General features: G+C 39.5%; 1 protein-coding gene across 3 annotated transcripts in view; it reads left to right on the forward strand.

Moving 5' to 3' along the window:
- Positions 1–17,774, forward strand: part of Sorcs1 (sortilin related VPS10 domain containing receptor 1) — a 442,495-nt gene that overhangs the window by 284,922 nt on the left and 139,799 nt on the right. For all 3 annotated transcript variants that reach the window (XM_090345933.1, XM_090345930.1, XM_090345931.1), the window contains exon 5: positions 16,588–16,661. In XM_090345933.1, the coding sequence (XP_090202059.1) occupies positions 16,588–16,661 (74 nt within the window). The remainder of the gene's footprint in view (positions 1–16,587; positions 16,662–17,774) is intronic.

Raw genomic sequence — 17,774 nt, forward strand, 5'->3', positions numbered from 1 at the left:
CCTCTATATTTCATTTTAACTATAAATATATAAATTTTGCCTTTTGTGTGCATGTGTGTGTGTGTGTGTGTGTGTGTGTACACATGTGCATGCACACATGTATGCTAGTTGTGAGATTTGAATTTAGGACCAGGGTATTATCCCTCAGTTTTTCTGCTTAAGGCTACTACTTAACCATTGAGGCATACTTTGACTTCCAGAGTTAAGCATCTCATAGACTTTCTTGCCTGGGCTGGCTTTGAACTTGATTCTCGGATCTCAGTCTCCTGAATAGCTAGGATTACAGGTGTAAACTACAAATCCCAGACTTATAACCCTTGTCTTTAAGGAACTTATTTTCTCAAGTAGAGTGTAAGTCTAGCAATGGCAAATTAAATTAAAAAGAAAAAGTATATACAAGTGGGTAAATGTAAAAGAAAGCCTGAAAGCTAAAGGAAAAGTAGATGAAATAGAGGGAATCCACCATTGAGGAAAGTCGTTTTGAACATAGCAGTATCACGTGTTCTAAGTTACATATATTTAAAGATATAGTGGATATACTTGAGTTAGAGGGTATTCTAGGGTTTTGTTTGTCTGTGGGGATTGCATCAATTTATGGTGTTCTCACTGAAGGCCGAGGAATGGTGTAAGCAATTTTCCAAGGTCTCTACTGACATGAACATTTCAGGGGAAGCAAATTAACATCTTAGAATTGAAGTTTTATTCATGTTGCCCTTGCTGCCAAATAAAAGGCACATGAAGCCTAAAAATACAAGAGATTTACAATTAGTAGAGTTTTTCTTTTTCCTCTTGAGCAGCCTGCCTATCCTGTTTAGTGGAATGTATAATTTTGTTCCTGGACTCAAGCCACCTTGCCTTGTGGTCCAGGATGTTGTAGTTAAGATCGGTGAAGTCTCTACTGGGCCCTTTCATCTGCTGGGTTATTGTATTCTATTCTACAGTTTGTTAATTTTTCCCTTGATGCCAGTGGCACCATAAAAGGTCAGATTTCCCTGGCAAAAATGAAAACTATGCACCTTTGCAGTTGTATTGGAAAAGAAGCCCTGAAATGAAACTCTATTTGTTGCAATACTTTATGCAGTACTTCCTTTCAGCAAGGAGATGGAATAATTAAACACCAGACTGGGGTCTCTACCCAGCTATCTATCCAGGAGGAGACTGCCTAGGAAACTCCTTTGCCTTGAAATGTGTTTCTGTGAATAATTATAAATGCAGGTGTTATGTCTACTGGGATGAAAAGTAGTAGACTCCACGTCTTTTTACTTTTAGGCATAATGTTTAAATAAGACAATTCTACCAAGGAATTTTCCATTCATATGATGTTAGAAAGTTAATCTGTATTATTTTACTACACTCTGAGAGAGACTAAAGTAATAATATTGTTATTGATATTGAATAGGTATGTCATCAAAATGGCTGAATGAATGATAGGAAATTGTCGGTCCAAAGTTTTACAGATAGATTCAGTGCTCTATTTACTGTGAAGGTCATAGGAAATGCTTCCATCAGACTTAGAAAAGGAGTATATATTCTTCAAGATAAATATCACATATGAGTATACAGATTTTGGTAAATAACATTTACAGGATGAAATTTTTTCCTGTTTGTCTAAAACAGAAATTCCATAAGCTAGTTATAATACATATTTCACAACCAACTTACATTCTGTTGTCACTATTGGGCCTACCTAATTGTTAAGCAATTAGGAATTGGGTGCAAGAGGGGAAAAGCTTTCTGTGTTTCAGGGTTCTCATTACAGAATGAAGATGGGGGCCTTGGCTGGAGGATCTGTTGCAGTCATCAGGTGAAGCATTGCACTAGCTGGAGTAAATTTGTGAGGTGTCTGTGGCCACTAAGAAATGGAAGTCACAACTGACCATCACCTGTAGTGTATGGGGTTTTTAGAATTCAAGATTTAGAGCTATAGCTACCAAGAAGGACCCTGTGTTGGTAGTGGCTCGCCAGCCATTGCATTTGCCTAAGAAACGGGAGCATGCATTCATTCATAAAAGTATTGCTTATTGGTTTCTTTGTGACAGCTGCTAATGTCAGTGCTTCAAAGCTCCTGGCTAAGATCACAGCCTAAGAGTGAGTATTTAGTCTGCTGGATGCCCTATCACATTAAATTTTGGCATCATTTATGAGGAAACACCTTGAAGAGGCAGCAGCTTCTTGGTAACTTACCAAAGAATAGTGGTCCTCTACTTTTTGCTTTGTTTTGTTTTTAAAAATTGTCTATTAAAGCAACAGCCATATATCCTCTCCTTATTTCCTGGACTTTGCTTTTTTCTCTACTTCAGTGAATATGAGTTTTAAAGGCCTCTAAGGACAGAGCTTGGATCTTGGGCCTGAAGAGAGCCCATATGGGCTGTGGTGCACAGTGCTGACTATTTCATCTTGAATGCATAAACACCCAGAGGAGGCTCTTTGATGTAACTCTCTTATGAGGAACTCAAAGAATTTGATTGAACAGATTGTCTCTTGGCCCAACATATTTTCCTGGATAGCAGTTTCACAGGAGGCTAGAATTTCATTTAAAAACATAGTAATTTTTAAAATTTATTTTTATTGTCAGGGTAATGTATAGAGAGGTTACAGTTATATTTGCCAGGTACTAGATGCATTACTTCTCATATATTGATACACCTTTTCACGTTTTTGTCCCTATTTCCCTCCCCCCACCCTCTCCCAATCATACTGTTTCTCCCTCTTCCCTTCCCCATTTCAAATGAACAAATAAACATATATACAATATACAAGGTAACCAAGTCAGATATAGTAACAATATGAGATTAACCAAAGGGCTCTTCCATTTCTTAGAGATCCTTTCATTTAGTCTCATCGTATATGACCTTATGTACCTTGGTTTTGAGCTATTGTGATCCTCTGCTAGGAGAGTCCTAGATGTGTGCTAATTATTACAAATGAGGAAACCAGGAAGCCTAGGTTGCTTTGTGTGTGGCTTACTTCACATAATATACTTTTAAAAACCATAGTAATTTTAATCAATGAATAATTTGTATGGCCAAATCAAGATAACAAAATGAGGATGCTTTGATGTTTTAGATTTTTTTGATGCTATCAGTATCTAGGTGATTATAACAATCAAATTCCTCTGAAGAAACAGACCAATGAGAGGAAGAAAGAGACATTCAGAGAGAGAGAGAGAGAGAGAGAGAGAGGGAGGGAGGGAGAGAGGGAGGGAGGGAGGGAGGGAGGGAGGGAGGGAGGGAGAGAGAGAGAGAGAGAGAGAGAGAGAGAGAGAGAGAGAGAGAGAGAGAGAGAGAGAGAGAGAGAGAGAGAGAATAAAGAAGGACTCAAGTACTCCTGGAATTAGGGAAATTGAGAAGTCCTAAGATCTGCCATCTGCAAGCTGGAAAATGAAGAAAGCCTGTAGTGTAATTCTGTCCAAATCTAAATCCATGAGAATTAAGGATGAGAGGCGGTATTGGAGCCAATGTCTGATTCAAAGTAAAAGGCTTGACAACCAGGATTGCTAATGGCCCAAGGCAGGAGGGGATAGATGTTTCAGCGCAAAGTTCAAAGAGACAATAGCAGCCACATGTAGCTGGAAATTCTGGGCTATGAGTATATAGTGAAGTGAGGGAGAAAAGGAAAAACCATAGAGAGAGAGAGAGAAAGAGAAAGGAATGGGGGCCAAATTCACACATTTTGTACTTCAAATGATTACATAATGCCAACTATATTGTCTGTATTGGGGAGGGAAAAGAGATCATATTTACTTTCTGAATCAGATATTGATGTGTTCTGGAAATATCTTTATGAAAATATCCAGAGATAATCATCACCAAATATCCAGGCATCCCTTGTCTTGACCATAGCGACCCAAAATTAAGCTGGTTTCCCAGAGATAAATGCCCTCTTGAATGAGCATGTGCCTATCCATCTACTGTGACAATGATGGAAGGGTATTATGGATTTATAGATTCTTCTTTCCACTGAGTTTGACACAGGTGTAATCTGAACACCTGAAAACCCTGGCATAGGACTTAACCCAGTGTAGAAATAGGAGCAAGTTTCCTTAGCCTCATTGAGGTATAGTGTCTTTGAGGATTTTGCTTCGGATGGCCCTAGATCTCCAAAATATGCAAACCTTAGAGACCATGGCAAATTAAGGATAATTAGGGCTGATGTTCATGTGAAGACCTGTTACCTTAGACTTCCTACAACTGTAAATCATTACAGACAATAGGAAGAATTCTGCAACTTTTATTATAGAACCAGGAAATTTTTGTTCTCTTTTTTATTTTATTTTTTTTTATTGCTGAAGTTTAAGCACAAGACCAACAAAAGCTCTTTGTCTTTTCCTTTTCTTCATGGTACTAGTTTGAACTCAGAGTCTGGGCACTGTCCCTTAGCTTTTTTTGTTTGTTTGTTCAGGCTCATGCTCTACCACTTAAACCACAGTGCTACTTTCAGATTCTTAGTGATTCATTGTAGATAAGAGTCTCATGGACTTTACTGCCAAGACTGGCTTTGAAACACAGTCCTCAGATCTCAGCCTCCTGAATAGCTGGGAGTATAGACATAAGCTACCAGTGCCCAAAAAATGTCCTGCTTTTTTTTTGGCATTGTTATTTTGTTTCTTTGTATTTAGAAATGGAGCAATGGTGGTTTTCTCTAACTTTTCTCTTTACACAAATCCATGCAAAGGAGACCAAGCAGCAGACAGAGCCTGCCAGATTACAACTTCATTTTAATTTGGCAATAAACTAATCTACAAACGGTGCTATAAAACATTTCCTCCAACAGCACCTCTCTGTCTTAAACACTTCACTAAACATGATGTGTTAGGAAACATTTAAAATGAGAGAAAACAAAGAGCAGATGTGCCAGTGAAGAAAAAAACAATAAAGAATGTGTAAGAATATGGATATACCTCAGCTTGGGCTCAGGCTACCACTGAGCTCCCGGCATTCTTTTTAGGGTTTGCATTGGAGGAGCAGTTTGTGAAAGGGAGAATGCGATACTGTGAAGTCCACACAGCTGCTGGGATGGAAGTGATGCAATGGGAGTGGATGGAAGGCCTCAGCCACCCTCTTGAAACCTGGCAGGGCCTTCTTCCTTGTGGATCTCTGGAGGAGCAAATGCTGCCACCACCCTTCCATGAGGGTTTGCTGGTTACTGGTAGGCAGAGCCCTGGTTTGCTCTGTGCTTGCATATGTCCTGGACTGCTATGAAGGATTTAAGCTCAGTAGCTATTCACACAAGTCAGGACATAAGAGAATGCTTAAAACTCAGAACCAAGCCGGCCAGGACTGAGCTTTGAGCATGATGATAGAGAAAGGGCAGGGATTGTGTCATTTCAGCCTCGCGCTGACCACTGAGTATGAAAGGTCTCATATGTAACTCTTCAGGTTTATTTGAGAAGACTGACTCCCATTCTCTTTCCGCAATGTTACAATCTCTTATTTTTGTTTTTGATTTATCCTACAACTAACTCAAAAATTTACCCAAGAGAGCCGAGAATTTGGCCTAGTGGTAGAGTGCTTGCCTAGAATGTATGAAGACCCGGGTTCAATTCCTCAGTACCACAAACATAGAAAAAAGCCAGAAGTGGTGCTGTGGCTCGAGTGGTAGAGCTCTAGCCTTGAGAAAGTCCAAGGACAGTACTTAGGCCCTGACCTCAAGCCCAGGATTGGCAAAAATAAGTAAATAAATAAAATAAAAAAAAATTTACCCAGGAATACTGGGGAAGTTAAAGAAACCTTAGAAACCTATCCAATTCCCTTTTTTCCCTTTTTCTCTTTCTCAGTGTCTTCTCTCATTCTCTCTCTCTCTCTCTCTCTCTCTCTCTCTCTCTCTCTCTCTCTCTCTTTCTGTCTCTCTCAATGTTACTTCAGAAGATGTTAAATTGAAGGTTTTTAAAAAGCATTCACATATTCACATTCAGATGACAGATGAGAGCAGTGGAGGAGGAGCGAAATCTTTAAGACACTTTGGCTGATACACTGTTCAATATTATGATAGCAATGCCCAAAATACTTAAAAGAATGAGACAGCACCGACAAGGAGGAAGGATTTGATTTGGCTCTTTGTTTCAGAACTTTCAGGCTATGGCTGCACGAACTTAGACAGAACAACTGGCTGTAGCCCCAGGAAACAGAGGAGCTTCCTTACCCATTGTGGGCTAGGATCTGAGAGCTTCGTATTATAACCTTATTATAACCTTCTTCCAACTATGTGCCACCTCATAGAGATTCCAGAACTTTCCAAAACAGTTGTCACCAGCTGAGTCCCAACCTGTCCATGAACCTGTGGGGATTTGATCCTAAAAGTGTACCATCCTGTGTTCTTTACTAAAATTTTCACACCAAAAAATATTGTGAAGATTTTTTAATGTTTGTATAAATAGTAAACAATTTTATAAAGGAAATGCTAAAAATTTAAAAATGATATCATTTCACATATTTTGAATGCTTGTCCATGAGCAGTCCACATAATAGAAACATTGTTTCATCAGAGATTTCCTGTGTATTTCAAAGAATCATAGTTTATGCAAGAAAGGGAGAATGAAAGAAGTAAAAGAAGAAAGAGGAGAAGAGAAGAAAAGGAGGAAAGGAAAGGAGGGGAGAGAAAAGAAAGAAAGAAAAACCGAAAAATAATTCTGAATTTTCAGCATTTTTTTAGGGAGGAATCTGCGTTCATTAAGGACATTTCTGTACACATACAAAAAAGAAAACCCTAAATATCACTATTAAATTAATTAATATAAATTAAGGTTGACTTTGAGTTAAGAGTTTTGAGTTTGAGTTGGTAGAAGAGGAAAACCAGGGTATTTGATACCCAATGACAGAATTTGAGTTATAAGCACATTTTTTTTAAAAGACCAGCATATCACCATATATTTATATATGTGCACAGAGAGAGATGGACATATATGCATATATGTATAGTTTTATTATCTAATGTATTTACTGTCTTCCCTCTCTCTCTCTCTGCAAGTCTACATATTTTATGTAAACAATTTTATGCCTATGTTTCTTCTAAAAATGAAAAATTCCTTTCATTCTTTTTGATCATTCCCTGCTGTATTCATCTGCCTCTAAGGCAGAGGCAAGGCTTATTACAGTTGCTTTGAATGCTGGAGTTTTCTCAGAATAACTTCTTAACATGTCAGCATTTTCAGAATCTTGGTCATAGTGGTTTCTCACATAGAAAGAACAAGCTGGGAGGAGGCTGTCAGCAGACTTCTCCATCGGCCTCTGTCACTGGCTCTGTGAGTGTAGATCACATGATCCCTGTAGGGGCTTTTCACGGCAGAGAGATAGAATTAGCAAGCCTTGATGGATGGGACTGATTGATGATGCTGAGATGATACATATGAGACATCACTCAGAGCCAGGACTACAGAAAACACTGCCTATATGTGTTCTACAAGGACCTAAGGGCCAGCAGATATGCAGTATGGAGAGACATAAGCTTGTCTCAAGCAGAGATGATCTTGGTTCAGTCTCCAATGCGAGAAAAATAGACACTGTTATCTATACTGAACAACTTCATATTTTATTTATTTATTTATTTAATGGTCTCAAGCTAAGACTTCATCTCAGTATATGACATGTTAGTTCATTGGCTGGTGCTCTGCTACCAGCCTCGAACACTTTGAATGCCTTCTTAATGAGTCACCAAAAGCTACTATAGAAGCCAAATACAATTAGCAAGGAAGAACTGGTGTACAGCACGTAGAATATAGTGATTTCTACAGACATCAAACCAATAAATATTTACTTTTGTGTTAATTTTATTTATTTTTTCCATAAACCCAGGAACCCCTTTCATGTCAAAAGTGTGAGGTTGGAATTAAAAAGACAAATGGACTTTTGAAATTTAATCCCTGGAGATATTCAAATAATTTCTGCACAAACACCCATCAGAGAGAACATGGCTGTATATCCAAGGTTATCACATTTTCTCAAGGCATTTTACTTAGTAAAAAGGCCCTCCTCCATTATTTATACAAAATATGCTGAACATTATATACCATGCTGTTTGGGCAAGATTTCTCTGTGTTTGAAATTTTCCAGTGTCAGAGCTTATTTCTAATCGCATGAATATGCAAATAACCTAAGTACCCAAGTACAAAACTGGCAATTACAGTGGAATCCAGAGAGCTTGCTAAATGTCAACCCCAATCCTTGTTTATAAAACAAATTCTCAAGCGCAAATGCCATCACATGCAAACAAGAAAGGCCTCTTTTCCCACGTAGATGACATGTGTAAACTGCTTGGAGCATAGTTTTTCTCTTGCTCCTTGAAACAGTTTCATCTACTTTTCCCTAATGATTTGGTAGAAAGGGCTGCAAGAATAAAGGAAGATGTACACTGTACAAGAGATCACAGTGAAGGCTGAAACGAGCATTATCGTGTCACTGGACAGTTATTTCATAGTTTAAAACAGAAGTAGATGTTTTTACGTGCAAGTTTTTTCATTAATTGCTAACCAGTTCTATGTCACCCATACTCATCTTTAAGAGCCCTTTAGTGCAAGATTCTTCTCATGATAGTTTTCTCTATGCCTTTAGATCAGAATGCATGGAAAGTATTCCCAAATAAAAATGGCCTATACACAAATAATGGCCTTTCCTTGTTAGCCAGTTCCAATTTCCTTGTCCAGTACCCAGTCCTCAGAGTGCAAAGCCCATCTTTAAGGAATGTGACAGATTCCAGTGACAGCTGAGGAATAGCCAGTGACAGATTTGATAAATCCAGCCACAGGAGAGATTGATGGAGCCAGCAAAGTGTCATCATTCCTTCTTACTCTTCATCAGCAAAGTCTAAGTGTTCGGCCTCAGTGCTCTTGTCATTTGACCTTGCTGATATTTGGATTCAACCTGTATTAGCTCCCCACAACTTTTGATAGGATTGTATTTACCCAAGCTTGTCCCAGGCTCTAGCAGTTGCCTCAGTTCCTACTTCATTTTTCTTCATGCTTCCCATCCATTCTGAGTCTCTTTCAATCGATCAGAGAAAAACAAAACCACTTATCTGAACTTTGCTGCTATGTGTATTGCCCATACAGACCCATTCTTCTGGAATAGTTCTCCTTCTATATCCTTAGATATTTGATTTTTTTATTCCAAGGTCTACCTTGAAATTTATTTTTTGCCCACCTCCTTCTGTGTGTGTGTGTGTGTGTGTCTGTCTGTCTGTCTGTCTGTCTGTCTGTCTTACATGTGTTCTCTTTCAAACAGGGTTGTGAATTGAGATCTGAGCACTATCCCTGTCAAGGCCAGTACTCTACCAGTTGAGCTATAGCTATAGCTCCATGGTTTTTGTTGTTGTTGTTGTTGTTTGGTTTTGTTTTTGTTTTGCTGCCTAATTGGACAGAAGAATCTCTTGGACATCCCTATCCAGGGTGGTTTCAAACCGTGATTCTCAGACCTCAGCCTTTTGAGTAGCTACAATTTCAAGTTTGAGCCACCAGTGCCCAGCTACATTTTTTTCTTTTTTATTCATATATTTGTATTGTAATTAATAGAAGGGTTACATTATATTCACCAGATAGAAGGTGCATTACTTCACAAACATTGATACCCTTTCTCATGTCTTGGTCCCCATTTCTGTCTCCCCACCCCTGCCCTTCATCTTGTTTCCCCCCCCTTCCCTATCTGATTTCAAATAACCAAATAAACACAATATATCAGATAAGTAGATAAAATACTGTAACAATATGAGTTAACCAAGGGACAGCAAAAGAGATATAACATAGTACATTAAGGATAATAATCACTCATTATATGGCTTTTGTTTCTATATCCTGGAGATCCTTTCATTGAGCCTATGTTCCTTTGAGTCTGGCTTACTTCACTTAATATGATTTTTTCTAAGTCTTCCCATCTCCTTACAAATGGGGCAAACAAAATGCTGTAAATAAGTGTCGTCCTCCTTACTTATTATCTGTGATATCTCTTAGAATCAGAATTTTGTCTTTGAGAAATATCTACTGGGATGTAGGTGGCGTTGGTGTCTAGGATGTCATCCATAGTACCTTTACTGTTTATTACCTGCCACAGTGTGTGTGTGTGTGTGTGTGTGTGTGTGTGTGTGTGTGTGTGTGTATGTTGGTCAGTTATGGGGGTTTGGTACTCTTTTGCTTATGGCCACCATTCATTTAACCATTTTGAGCCACAGATCCACTGCTGGCTTTCTGGTAGTCAACTGGAGATAAGAGTGTCATGGACTTTTCTACCTGGGCTAGCTTTGAACCATGACCCCCCATATCTTAACCTCTCTCTAGCTAGGATTACAGGCATGGGTCACCAGAGCCTGGCTTGCTATCCATATTTTTTGAGAGTCCCTCAGCATGAATTCAGACCCCTTTTCATGCTCTGGAACAAGGGCACGAGGATATAATTCTGAACACTTGCTAAATGATTTTCTTCCTGTTGAGTCTGTTGGAAAAGTGAATTTGCTAGATGTGCAAAGCCTCAGGCCTGGCCTTTGGAATTTATCAGAAGTCCTTAAGGTATCATCTCATTCTTGCTAAAAATGAATGAATGCAGAGACAGCACTGGGAACCCGTGAGCCTTGAGGGGGATGTGTGTGATGTACCTCGTCCATCCCCAGGGCAGTATTAGGATGAAGCAAATAAATAGAACTGGCAGGATATTCATGTCAGCCTTTTCAAGAAGTGCAATTTGCAAGCCCCCTGCCTCCAAGATGTTCAGGACAGGAACGGAAAGAGGAGTGAGCAGGCAACCTTAAAAAGAACCATCATTAGGAATGAGTTCTCCGAAGGAAACCTCTCAAGCAATTGAGTGGAAGGGATCCAGGAAATGGTGCCTGGCTAGGGGAAATCACCCAGGGCAGCTTTGTGGAGAACAGCAGCTGATTCCATCACCCAAAGCCTTAAAACGTACCTGGTGACTCAGCCTCAGTGCCCGTTGTCCTTGTGATCAATTTCTCTGGAATCGGTGTCCTCTCACCCATTTCCTGGTGGCAAGAGAAAATTCATAATGTGTATCTTACAATCTCAAAAGAGACCCTCATTTACAAGATGGGAAAGACTTTGCCAGTTTATGGGGTTTTATTGGCATTGAATTAAGGAAGTCATATTTCCCTTCTTCTAGTAGAAAGATATCACTTATTAATAGTAATTTACCAACATGTGAATTTGGCAAAATAAAGGAGGAAAAGATCAATAAGGAACTCCTCTCCCTAGACTCCTTTTCTCCCACCCATCTTTATCAGTGGCTCCATCAGCACACCCCAGGTAATTGTTCTCCTGGTATTATTAATCTTCTTTATTCTGCTGGCTTGTATCTATCACTGAACGTACAGTTGCACATCCTTCCTCAGTGGGGTGCCATGGAAACTTTGAAGGTAAGTCCTCGCTTCACAAGCAAAACTAACCCTTGCAATGGTTGAAATTAAGTCCTTTATAATTAAGTGTATTTTTATCCTCTTAAAGGCAAATGGTGAGAAAACAAGCCAATGTGAGAGGTGTTCTTTTTTTTTTTTTTAACACTCTGGAGAGGAGTGTGGCAGGAAAGAGAAGTGTTGACAACCTTAGACCAGTGTGGCCACTAAGGCCACACTGCTGCTAATAGATCTTGAGTGGCAATGAATGTTGGCTTTGTGCTCATCAAGCTATATTTACTAAAGTAGTGAAGTGGTTTCCGATGAAGCAGAATGATTTTAGACAGGGGTTTTGCTTATATTCTTAGTTAACCAGAACTTTCCCTCCCATACACATGTACTTTCTGCTTCTTACATTCTCCCCCTCTATTGTGTACCAGCATTGAAGGGATAAAAACAAATACATTCCAAGAATGGTATTGCTGGGTACATGACAGAGAGGTAGTCAATGAATGTTGCTCTCCTAGAACTTGAGCAAATGTTCTTTCATTCCCCAAGCTTTCTCTCTCTTCCTCCCCAAGCATGGCACTGCTAGAGAAAGCTGTTGCCATTTTCTCCAATGTGACAGATAGTAATGATAGTTCTCAGTTCTGTGTTCTGACAGTCAAAAGAAACCTTGGAGCTGGAGACAGACAGGGAGGGAAATAAATCTTATTTAGATGTTGCCAACACTATGAATTTTATTACGGGGCATTGACTCATTCTACAGGAAAAGCCCTGCACTGGCAGTTGAAATGGAAGCAGTGGGTAGAATATTCTGATACCTCTCTGTTCTTTGTTCAAGGGGACACTGCTGTCAGACTCTGTAGGTTTAATTAAATACACATTAACTTGAGCAGCTGAGAGTTGGTTTTGGTCCCCTCACTCCACCTCTTTTTTGGTGTAACACCAGGCCAGCCAATTAATTTCTTAGGGAGAAAATGTTTGAAATAGAGATGGGGGTATACACAAAAGCTTTGTCTCTGAGAAAATATGCAGGCTCTTTTTTTTTACAAGTCTTTGGATGTTGCACATACAGTGATATTTATGGATTTTTCTTTTAGTTACTGGCCTCTTGCTATGTATCCATGTAAGTAAAATGTATTTGCCAGGTAAAATACCATTAATCATGCACAGAGAAAACTAAGCTCTTTCCTATGTAGATTCATGAGCAGAAGATTGGATTGCGCAGATCAATACTTAATTTTTTTGATTATCTTCCATGTTCTAGGAACCAATAGATCACAGAGGGTGAAATGCATGACATGTAAAATTTTCCCAATCACATTAAAAAGTGGTGGTACATTCTCAGGTATTTGAGTGTGATTTTTATATGTGTTGTTAGAACACTCAAAAGACTACAAAACAGTGAATTATAAATGTGTGGTCAAGATTTGGATAGACCATAAGTCTCTGAAGAGGAGTCAGTAGAAATCTCCGTGGGTAGTGGGAGGGTTATAAAGAAGGTAGCCTTTGATGTAGTTTTGAAAGGGCAGGCATCGAGATAGGCAAGTCCTGAAGCAATCTTCCACAGAGGTTGGTAGTCTCATTGAAGGAGCAGTCAGGGAATGTACTAGGTGAGGATGGAAGTGAGAAAGTCAGTCCACCAAGGGTGCTTTCCTAAACATGGAGTTGAAAAGGATATCACAGGGTTGCACGCAGCAGTCACAGGAGATTTGTTGTGTTGTGTTGCATATTCAGTGCTCAAGGGATCTTTAGATGCTCACAAATAACAAAGAAAATCTTTGAAACTATCAACTCATATTTAAAAATACCTGACTGCTTCACAGGGTTGAATTCAAGCCGAATACAGAAATTTTACAAGACAGCAGGAAAAAGAAAAGGCATAGATTTTGCCATCCAGGAATTCTTTCCCGAGATGATTCTCTGTGGGAAAGGAGATGAAAATCCCTTGTTGTAACCCAATAACCCCTCACAATTACTGCACAATTCTTACAGGAGTGACATGAGTCCACCCTTCATACACAGAATTATTATTTAGATCATCTTGACCCTGATTCTATGCCTTAAGCTTTGCATATAAGTAGAGATGTCTATATAGTTACATGCAGATATGGTCACATTCCCAACTTGTGAATTTTTTTAATTTACTCTAAGCTTATCAAAGTAAGTATATCTCTGGGATTAATAACTAAGTAGATAGACCACGCTGGGCATTGGACATTGGTGGCTCATGCCTATAATCCTATTTATTCAGGATGCTGGGAACAGAAGGACTGTGATTCACAGTCAGCTCAGGCAGGTCTAAAAGAATCCATCTTGAATGAATCAGTAAAATGCCAGTTCTGAGAAGTGGTGCTAATGGTAGGACTGCCATGAGCGTGAAAGGTGAGTGAGAGTATGAGGCACTGAAGTCAAGCTCCAGTACTTAAATACACACACACACACACACACACACACACACACACACACACACACACACACACACCATCAACTGCAGAGGAAGAGAGGACCAGATGACATCGGTAGTTAGAAAAACCTTTGTGACTCACGATGAGATGCTCAGGATGTGCAAGGTCCTAGAACCAGTTGTGCTGGCTGCTTAGATTCTGAATCACAAAAGAGCAAGCTGTCCCATCCTAGGTTTCTCTTCTCTATGAAGAAAGCTCTCTCCCATCTCTTCTTGGTCTTCTTAAAACACAGCAAGCAGGAGTTTTCTCTTAGGTATAATGAATGTGCCAGTCAGCATTCTACAATAAAATGCCAGAGATAATTGATGTATAAAAAGAAAATGGTTGCTTTAGCCAGGTGAGGTGTAATCCTGTAATCCTAGCTACTCAGGAGGCTGAGATCTGAGGAACAAGGTTCAAAGCCAGCCCAGGCACAAAAAGGACCTGAGATTCTGATCACCAATTAACCTCTAGAAAACGGGAAGTGGGGCTTGGCTTAAGTATAGGGTGGTAGCCTTAAGCTGAAGAGCTCAGAGACAACAGCCAGGCCCAGATGTAGGGCCGTAGCCTTGAGCTGAAGAGCTCAGGAGCAGCACCCAGGCTGAGTTCAAGCCCCATGACCCACAAAAAAAAAAAAAAAGAAAGAAAACAGTTGCTTTACTCACTTTTTGGAGGCTTCAGTCCATGGCATGTTATTGTTTACTGTTGCTTCTACTGTGAGGATGTGGCAGAGCAAAAGTGCTCACCTTATGGCCTAGAAGAAAGAGCCCACAATCACCTTTGAACATGTCTCTAGTCACCTTCAAATCACCTATAAATGCCCTAGTGCCAAATCTCCCACCCACCTCTCAAACACCATCCTTGGACTTAGCCTTTAACACAAAGGACTTTAAAATCATTCCAGTTATAAATTTTGGCATTGGGCAAATGGAAGAAAAAGTTATGAAAGGATACTTTGAAACAGAAAGCCACATTCTCCTTGTTTTGATGCTGGAATTTGGTGTGGTTGGAAGAACAGAACTACTGTTTCATCCAGATATTTCAGCCAGATATTCCATTTGGGAATTCACGATATTTTGGTCAGATGGATAGTAGTTCCACTCACAGGTCAGTATGTACTCTGATGGGACTCTTGCATCAGCATCCTTAGTGACTCACTTGGTTAGTCATTTGACATTTCACTGTGTGTTATGTCTAGCAATGGAGGAGTAGGTAGCATGATGGCTGTAGTCAGTGCAGGGTGACTCACTATCTGTTAAGTTTAGGAGCTGGCAGATATGATAGTGGACTCTTGAGGGGCAGACATATGGCAGAAAGGAGATGTTCCAGATGTTTCAAGTCAGTTACCAAACACATGTGGGAACCAGAGATGCTAGGGAAAGAGGATTCTTTGTGTTGCCATCCAAAGACACCTTGGGGTCAGAAGGTCCTGGAATGATACGAAGATGATCAGAATAATTGCTCGTGATACTAATTATTTATGATGCTAATTATTCAGGAGGCCGAGAACAGAAGCACGTGGTTCCATGTTAGCTCAGGCAGAAGAGCTTGTGACTCCCTTCCCCGTAAACCAGCAAAACTGTGGGGTTGTAAATTTGGGTACTAGCTGAGTAAGCAAACCAAGCCCAGCAAGATCAAGCCTCAGTACCTGCAAACAAGCAGGGAAGCAACAAAAAAGAAGCAAACAAAAAAGAAAAAGAAAATAAGAAAGGGGAGAGTGAGACAGACAGGAGAAGGAGAAGGGAAAAAGAGAGGAAGAGAAGGGAGAGAGAAGTTGATGGAGGGGAAAAGGGGAAGAAAAGAGAAAGAGCAGGGTATTATAGTAGGGAAAAATGAAGAATAGGTCATAAGAGGAGAAGATATTTGGGGATGGAGAATATGGAAGATCAATCCACATCTTCTGAATAGCCTTTCTGGATAGTTGCCTATGAAAGGTACTAAAGCAGTATAGCCAATGGATTTGAAATCTTACCAACTGTGCAACCATCTGTCAAAGAACCATAATACTTCATACACACATGCATTGTGTAGGGGGCATGAATTAATAATGCATACCGAACTCTTGGATTATGGAAAGAGTTTCATTCCCTAAGTTTCCTTTGTTTACTCTTACAAAGACCCACCTTGGCTCCTCATTGTTTGCTGATTCAATTTTCTTCTTTATGAGTTGATAAGTTGATATTCAGAGCCATGCCTAAATGGCCTGCAGTATATTCATCCACATGCATTTTGATAACTCAGGTTTATTCATATCTTGCCCCCATGTCACCGCTTTGACAGACACTATTCCCTTTGTGAATAATGCCATTTTAGTTGGCATGAATTCTGTCATTCGTTCAAGTCCCAGTTGGTTTCCCACAGTTTCTGTGAAGCATCCCTAATTGACTCCTCTGTCTTTCTTTATCATTGGCTACCTCATGCATTTCTCATTGTTTTAGTCTGGTTCAGTTTGCCCTGCTTGCTTTAAGAACTTAGTCTAGATTTTACTCCAGTCTTTCTCTACTTGTTCAAGCTAAGTCAAATGAAACTGATGAATTTGTCCTCAAGCATAACAATGTATGAACCCACTACCTACCCCACATGTAATTTTGAGAAGAACAAAAAATGATAACCATTCTGTGCCACTGTTGCCACAACCGAAAAGGGAGATGTTAATATCTGCTTTGAAGAACATGTAACGGTAAAGATAATGAAAAGGAACCCTCACCTGGCACATGACAGGTGCCCAATAAATGGGTACTAAGTTAAAGAACTGGTGTTTATAAATGTCTTGGATCATAGCACCACGATACAAATTAATTCCTTTTCGTTACAGTTATACAGTTCTGCTGAATTTGGGAGAAGGTGGCTGCTTATCCAGGAAGCAGTGGTACCAAACAGGTTTTACTGGTAAGTTTCACCTTATCTTCTAGCACATAAAGTCACCACATAATAAGTGAGCAATTACATTTCCCAAAGAACAAGATTTAGCAAGAGGAGCAGTAAATGCACTAAGTGACTGTTTACAGTGGCATCACAAATAACCTTCATAACTTAAATGGATTCTTGATAGTAGTGAACTACAGGGATTTTTATAAATGTTATTTTGTTCTATTTCAGTGAACCTGTGAAACAAATGCGTAAGCAAAATGAACTCTAGGATATGGAAACAAAAGGTTTAGCTTTGTGATTGTTGTTCTTTATTTACTGTGTGGTTATTTCTTTTGTTTGTGTCTCTTTTTAATTCTACTTATGGTTTATCTCATGTTTTTACTATATCTGACTCCGGTATCTGGTATATTGTATATAGGTTTACTTGAAATAGGGAAGGGAAGGGGAATAAAATAATAAATCAATAGTAACTTTTATTACTAAAAGCACTTTATGCATATGTATTGAATACTCCAATAATGGTTAACAGTATAACTCTTCAGTCTAAAAGTAAATCTGTCTCCCATTTGGTTTAGGTCTTCTAGACCTTTTTCTTAACATGTAGTTTGCAACCAGTTGTAGTCTTTCAAAACTGGACTGTGCATCACCAAACATATTTAGTCTTGGTTGGGTCTGCTGTAACAAAACGCCATAGTAGGGCACTTAACCAGTTTTTACATGCATGGTGTCAGTGTCTTGGGAGCACAAGATCAATTTGACAGCAGACTTGGCTCATGGTAAGATCCCTTTTTCCTGATTCCCTTACGCTGAACATAAAGAAATTCTGATTTTGCCTCCTCTTCTCCTAGGACCTAAGTACATTATGATGACATCACTCTCATGAACCCCATGGAACTGTAATTACCCTCCAAATGCTCCACCAGTCACCAAACGCCATTACATTAGAAGTTTGGACCTAATTTAACCAATACATTTTGGAGAGATTAAAACATTCACTTTAGCCAGTGAGCTGTGGCTCACGCCTGTAATCCTAGCTACCCAGGAGGCTGAGGTCTGAGGATCAAGGTTCAAAGCCAGCCCAGACACAAAAGGACCTGAGACTCTTATCTCCAATTAACCTCTAGAAAATGG

The sequence above is a fragment of the Megascapheus bottae genome, chromosome 15 (genome assembly GCF_031878675.1).
Source record: "Megascapheus bottae isolate mThoBot1 chromosome 15, mThoBot2.hap1, whole genome shotgun sequence".
NCBI classification, from domain to species: Eukaryota; Metazoa; Chordata; class Mammalia; order Rodentia; family Geomyidae; genus Megascapheus; species Megascapheus bottae.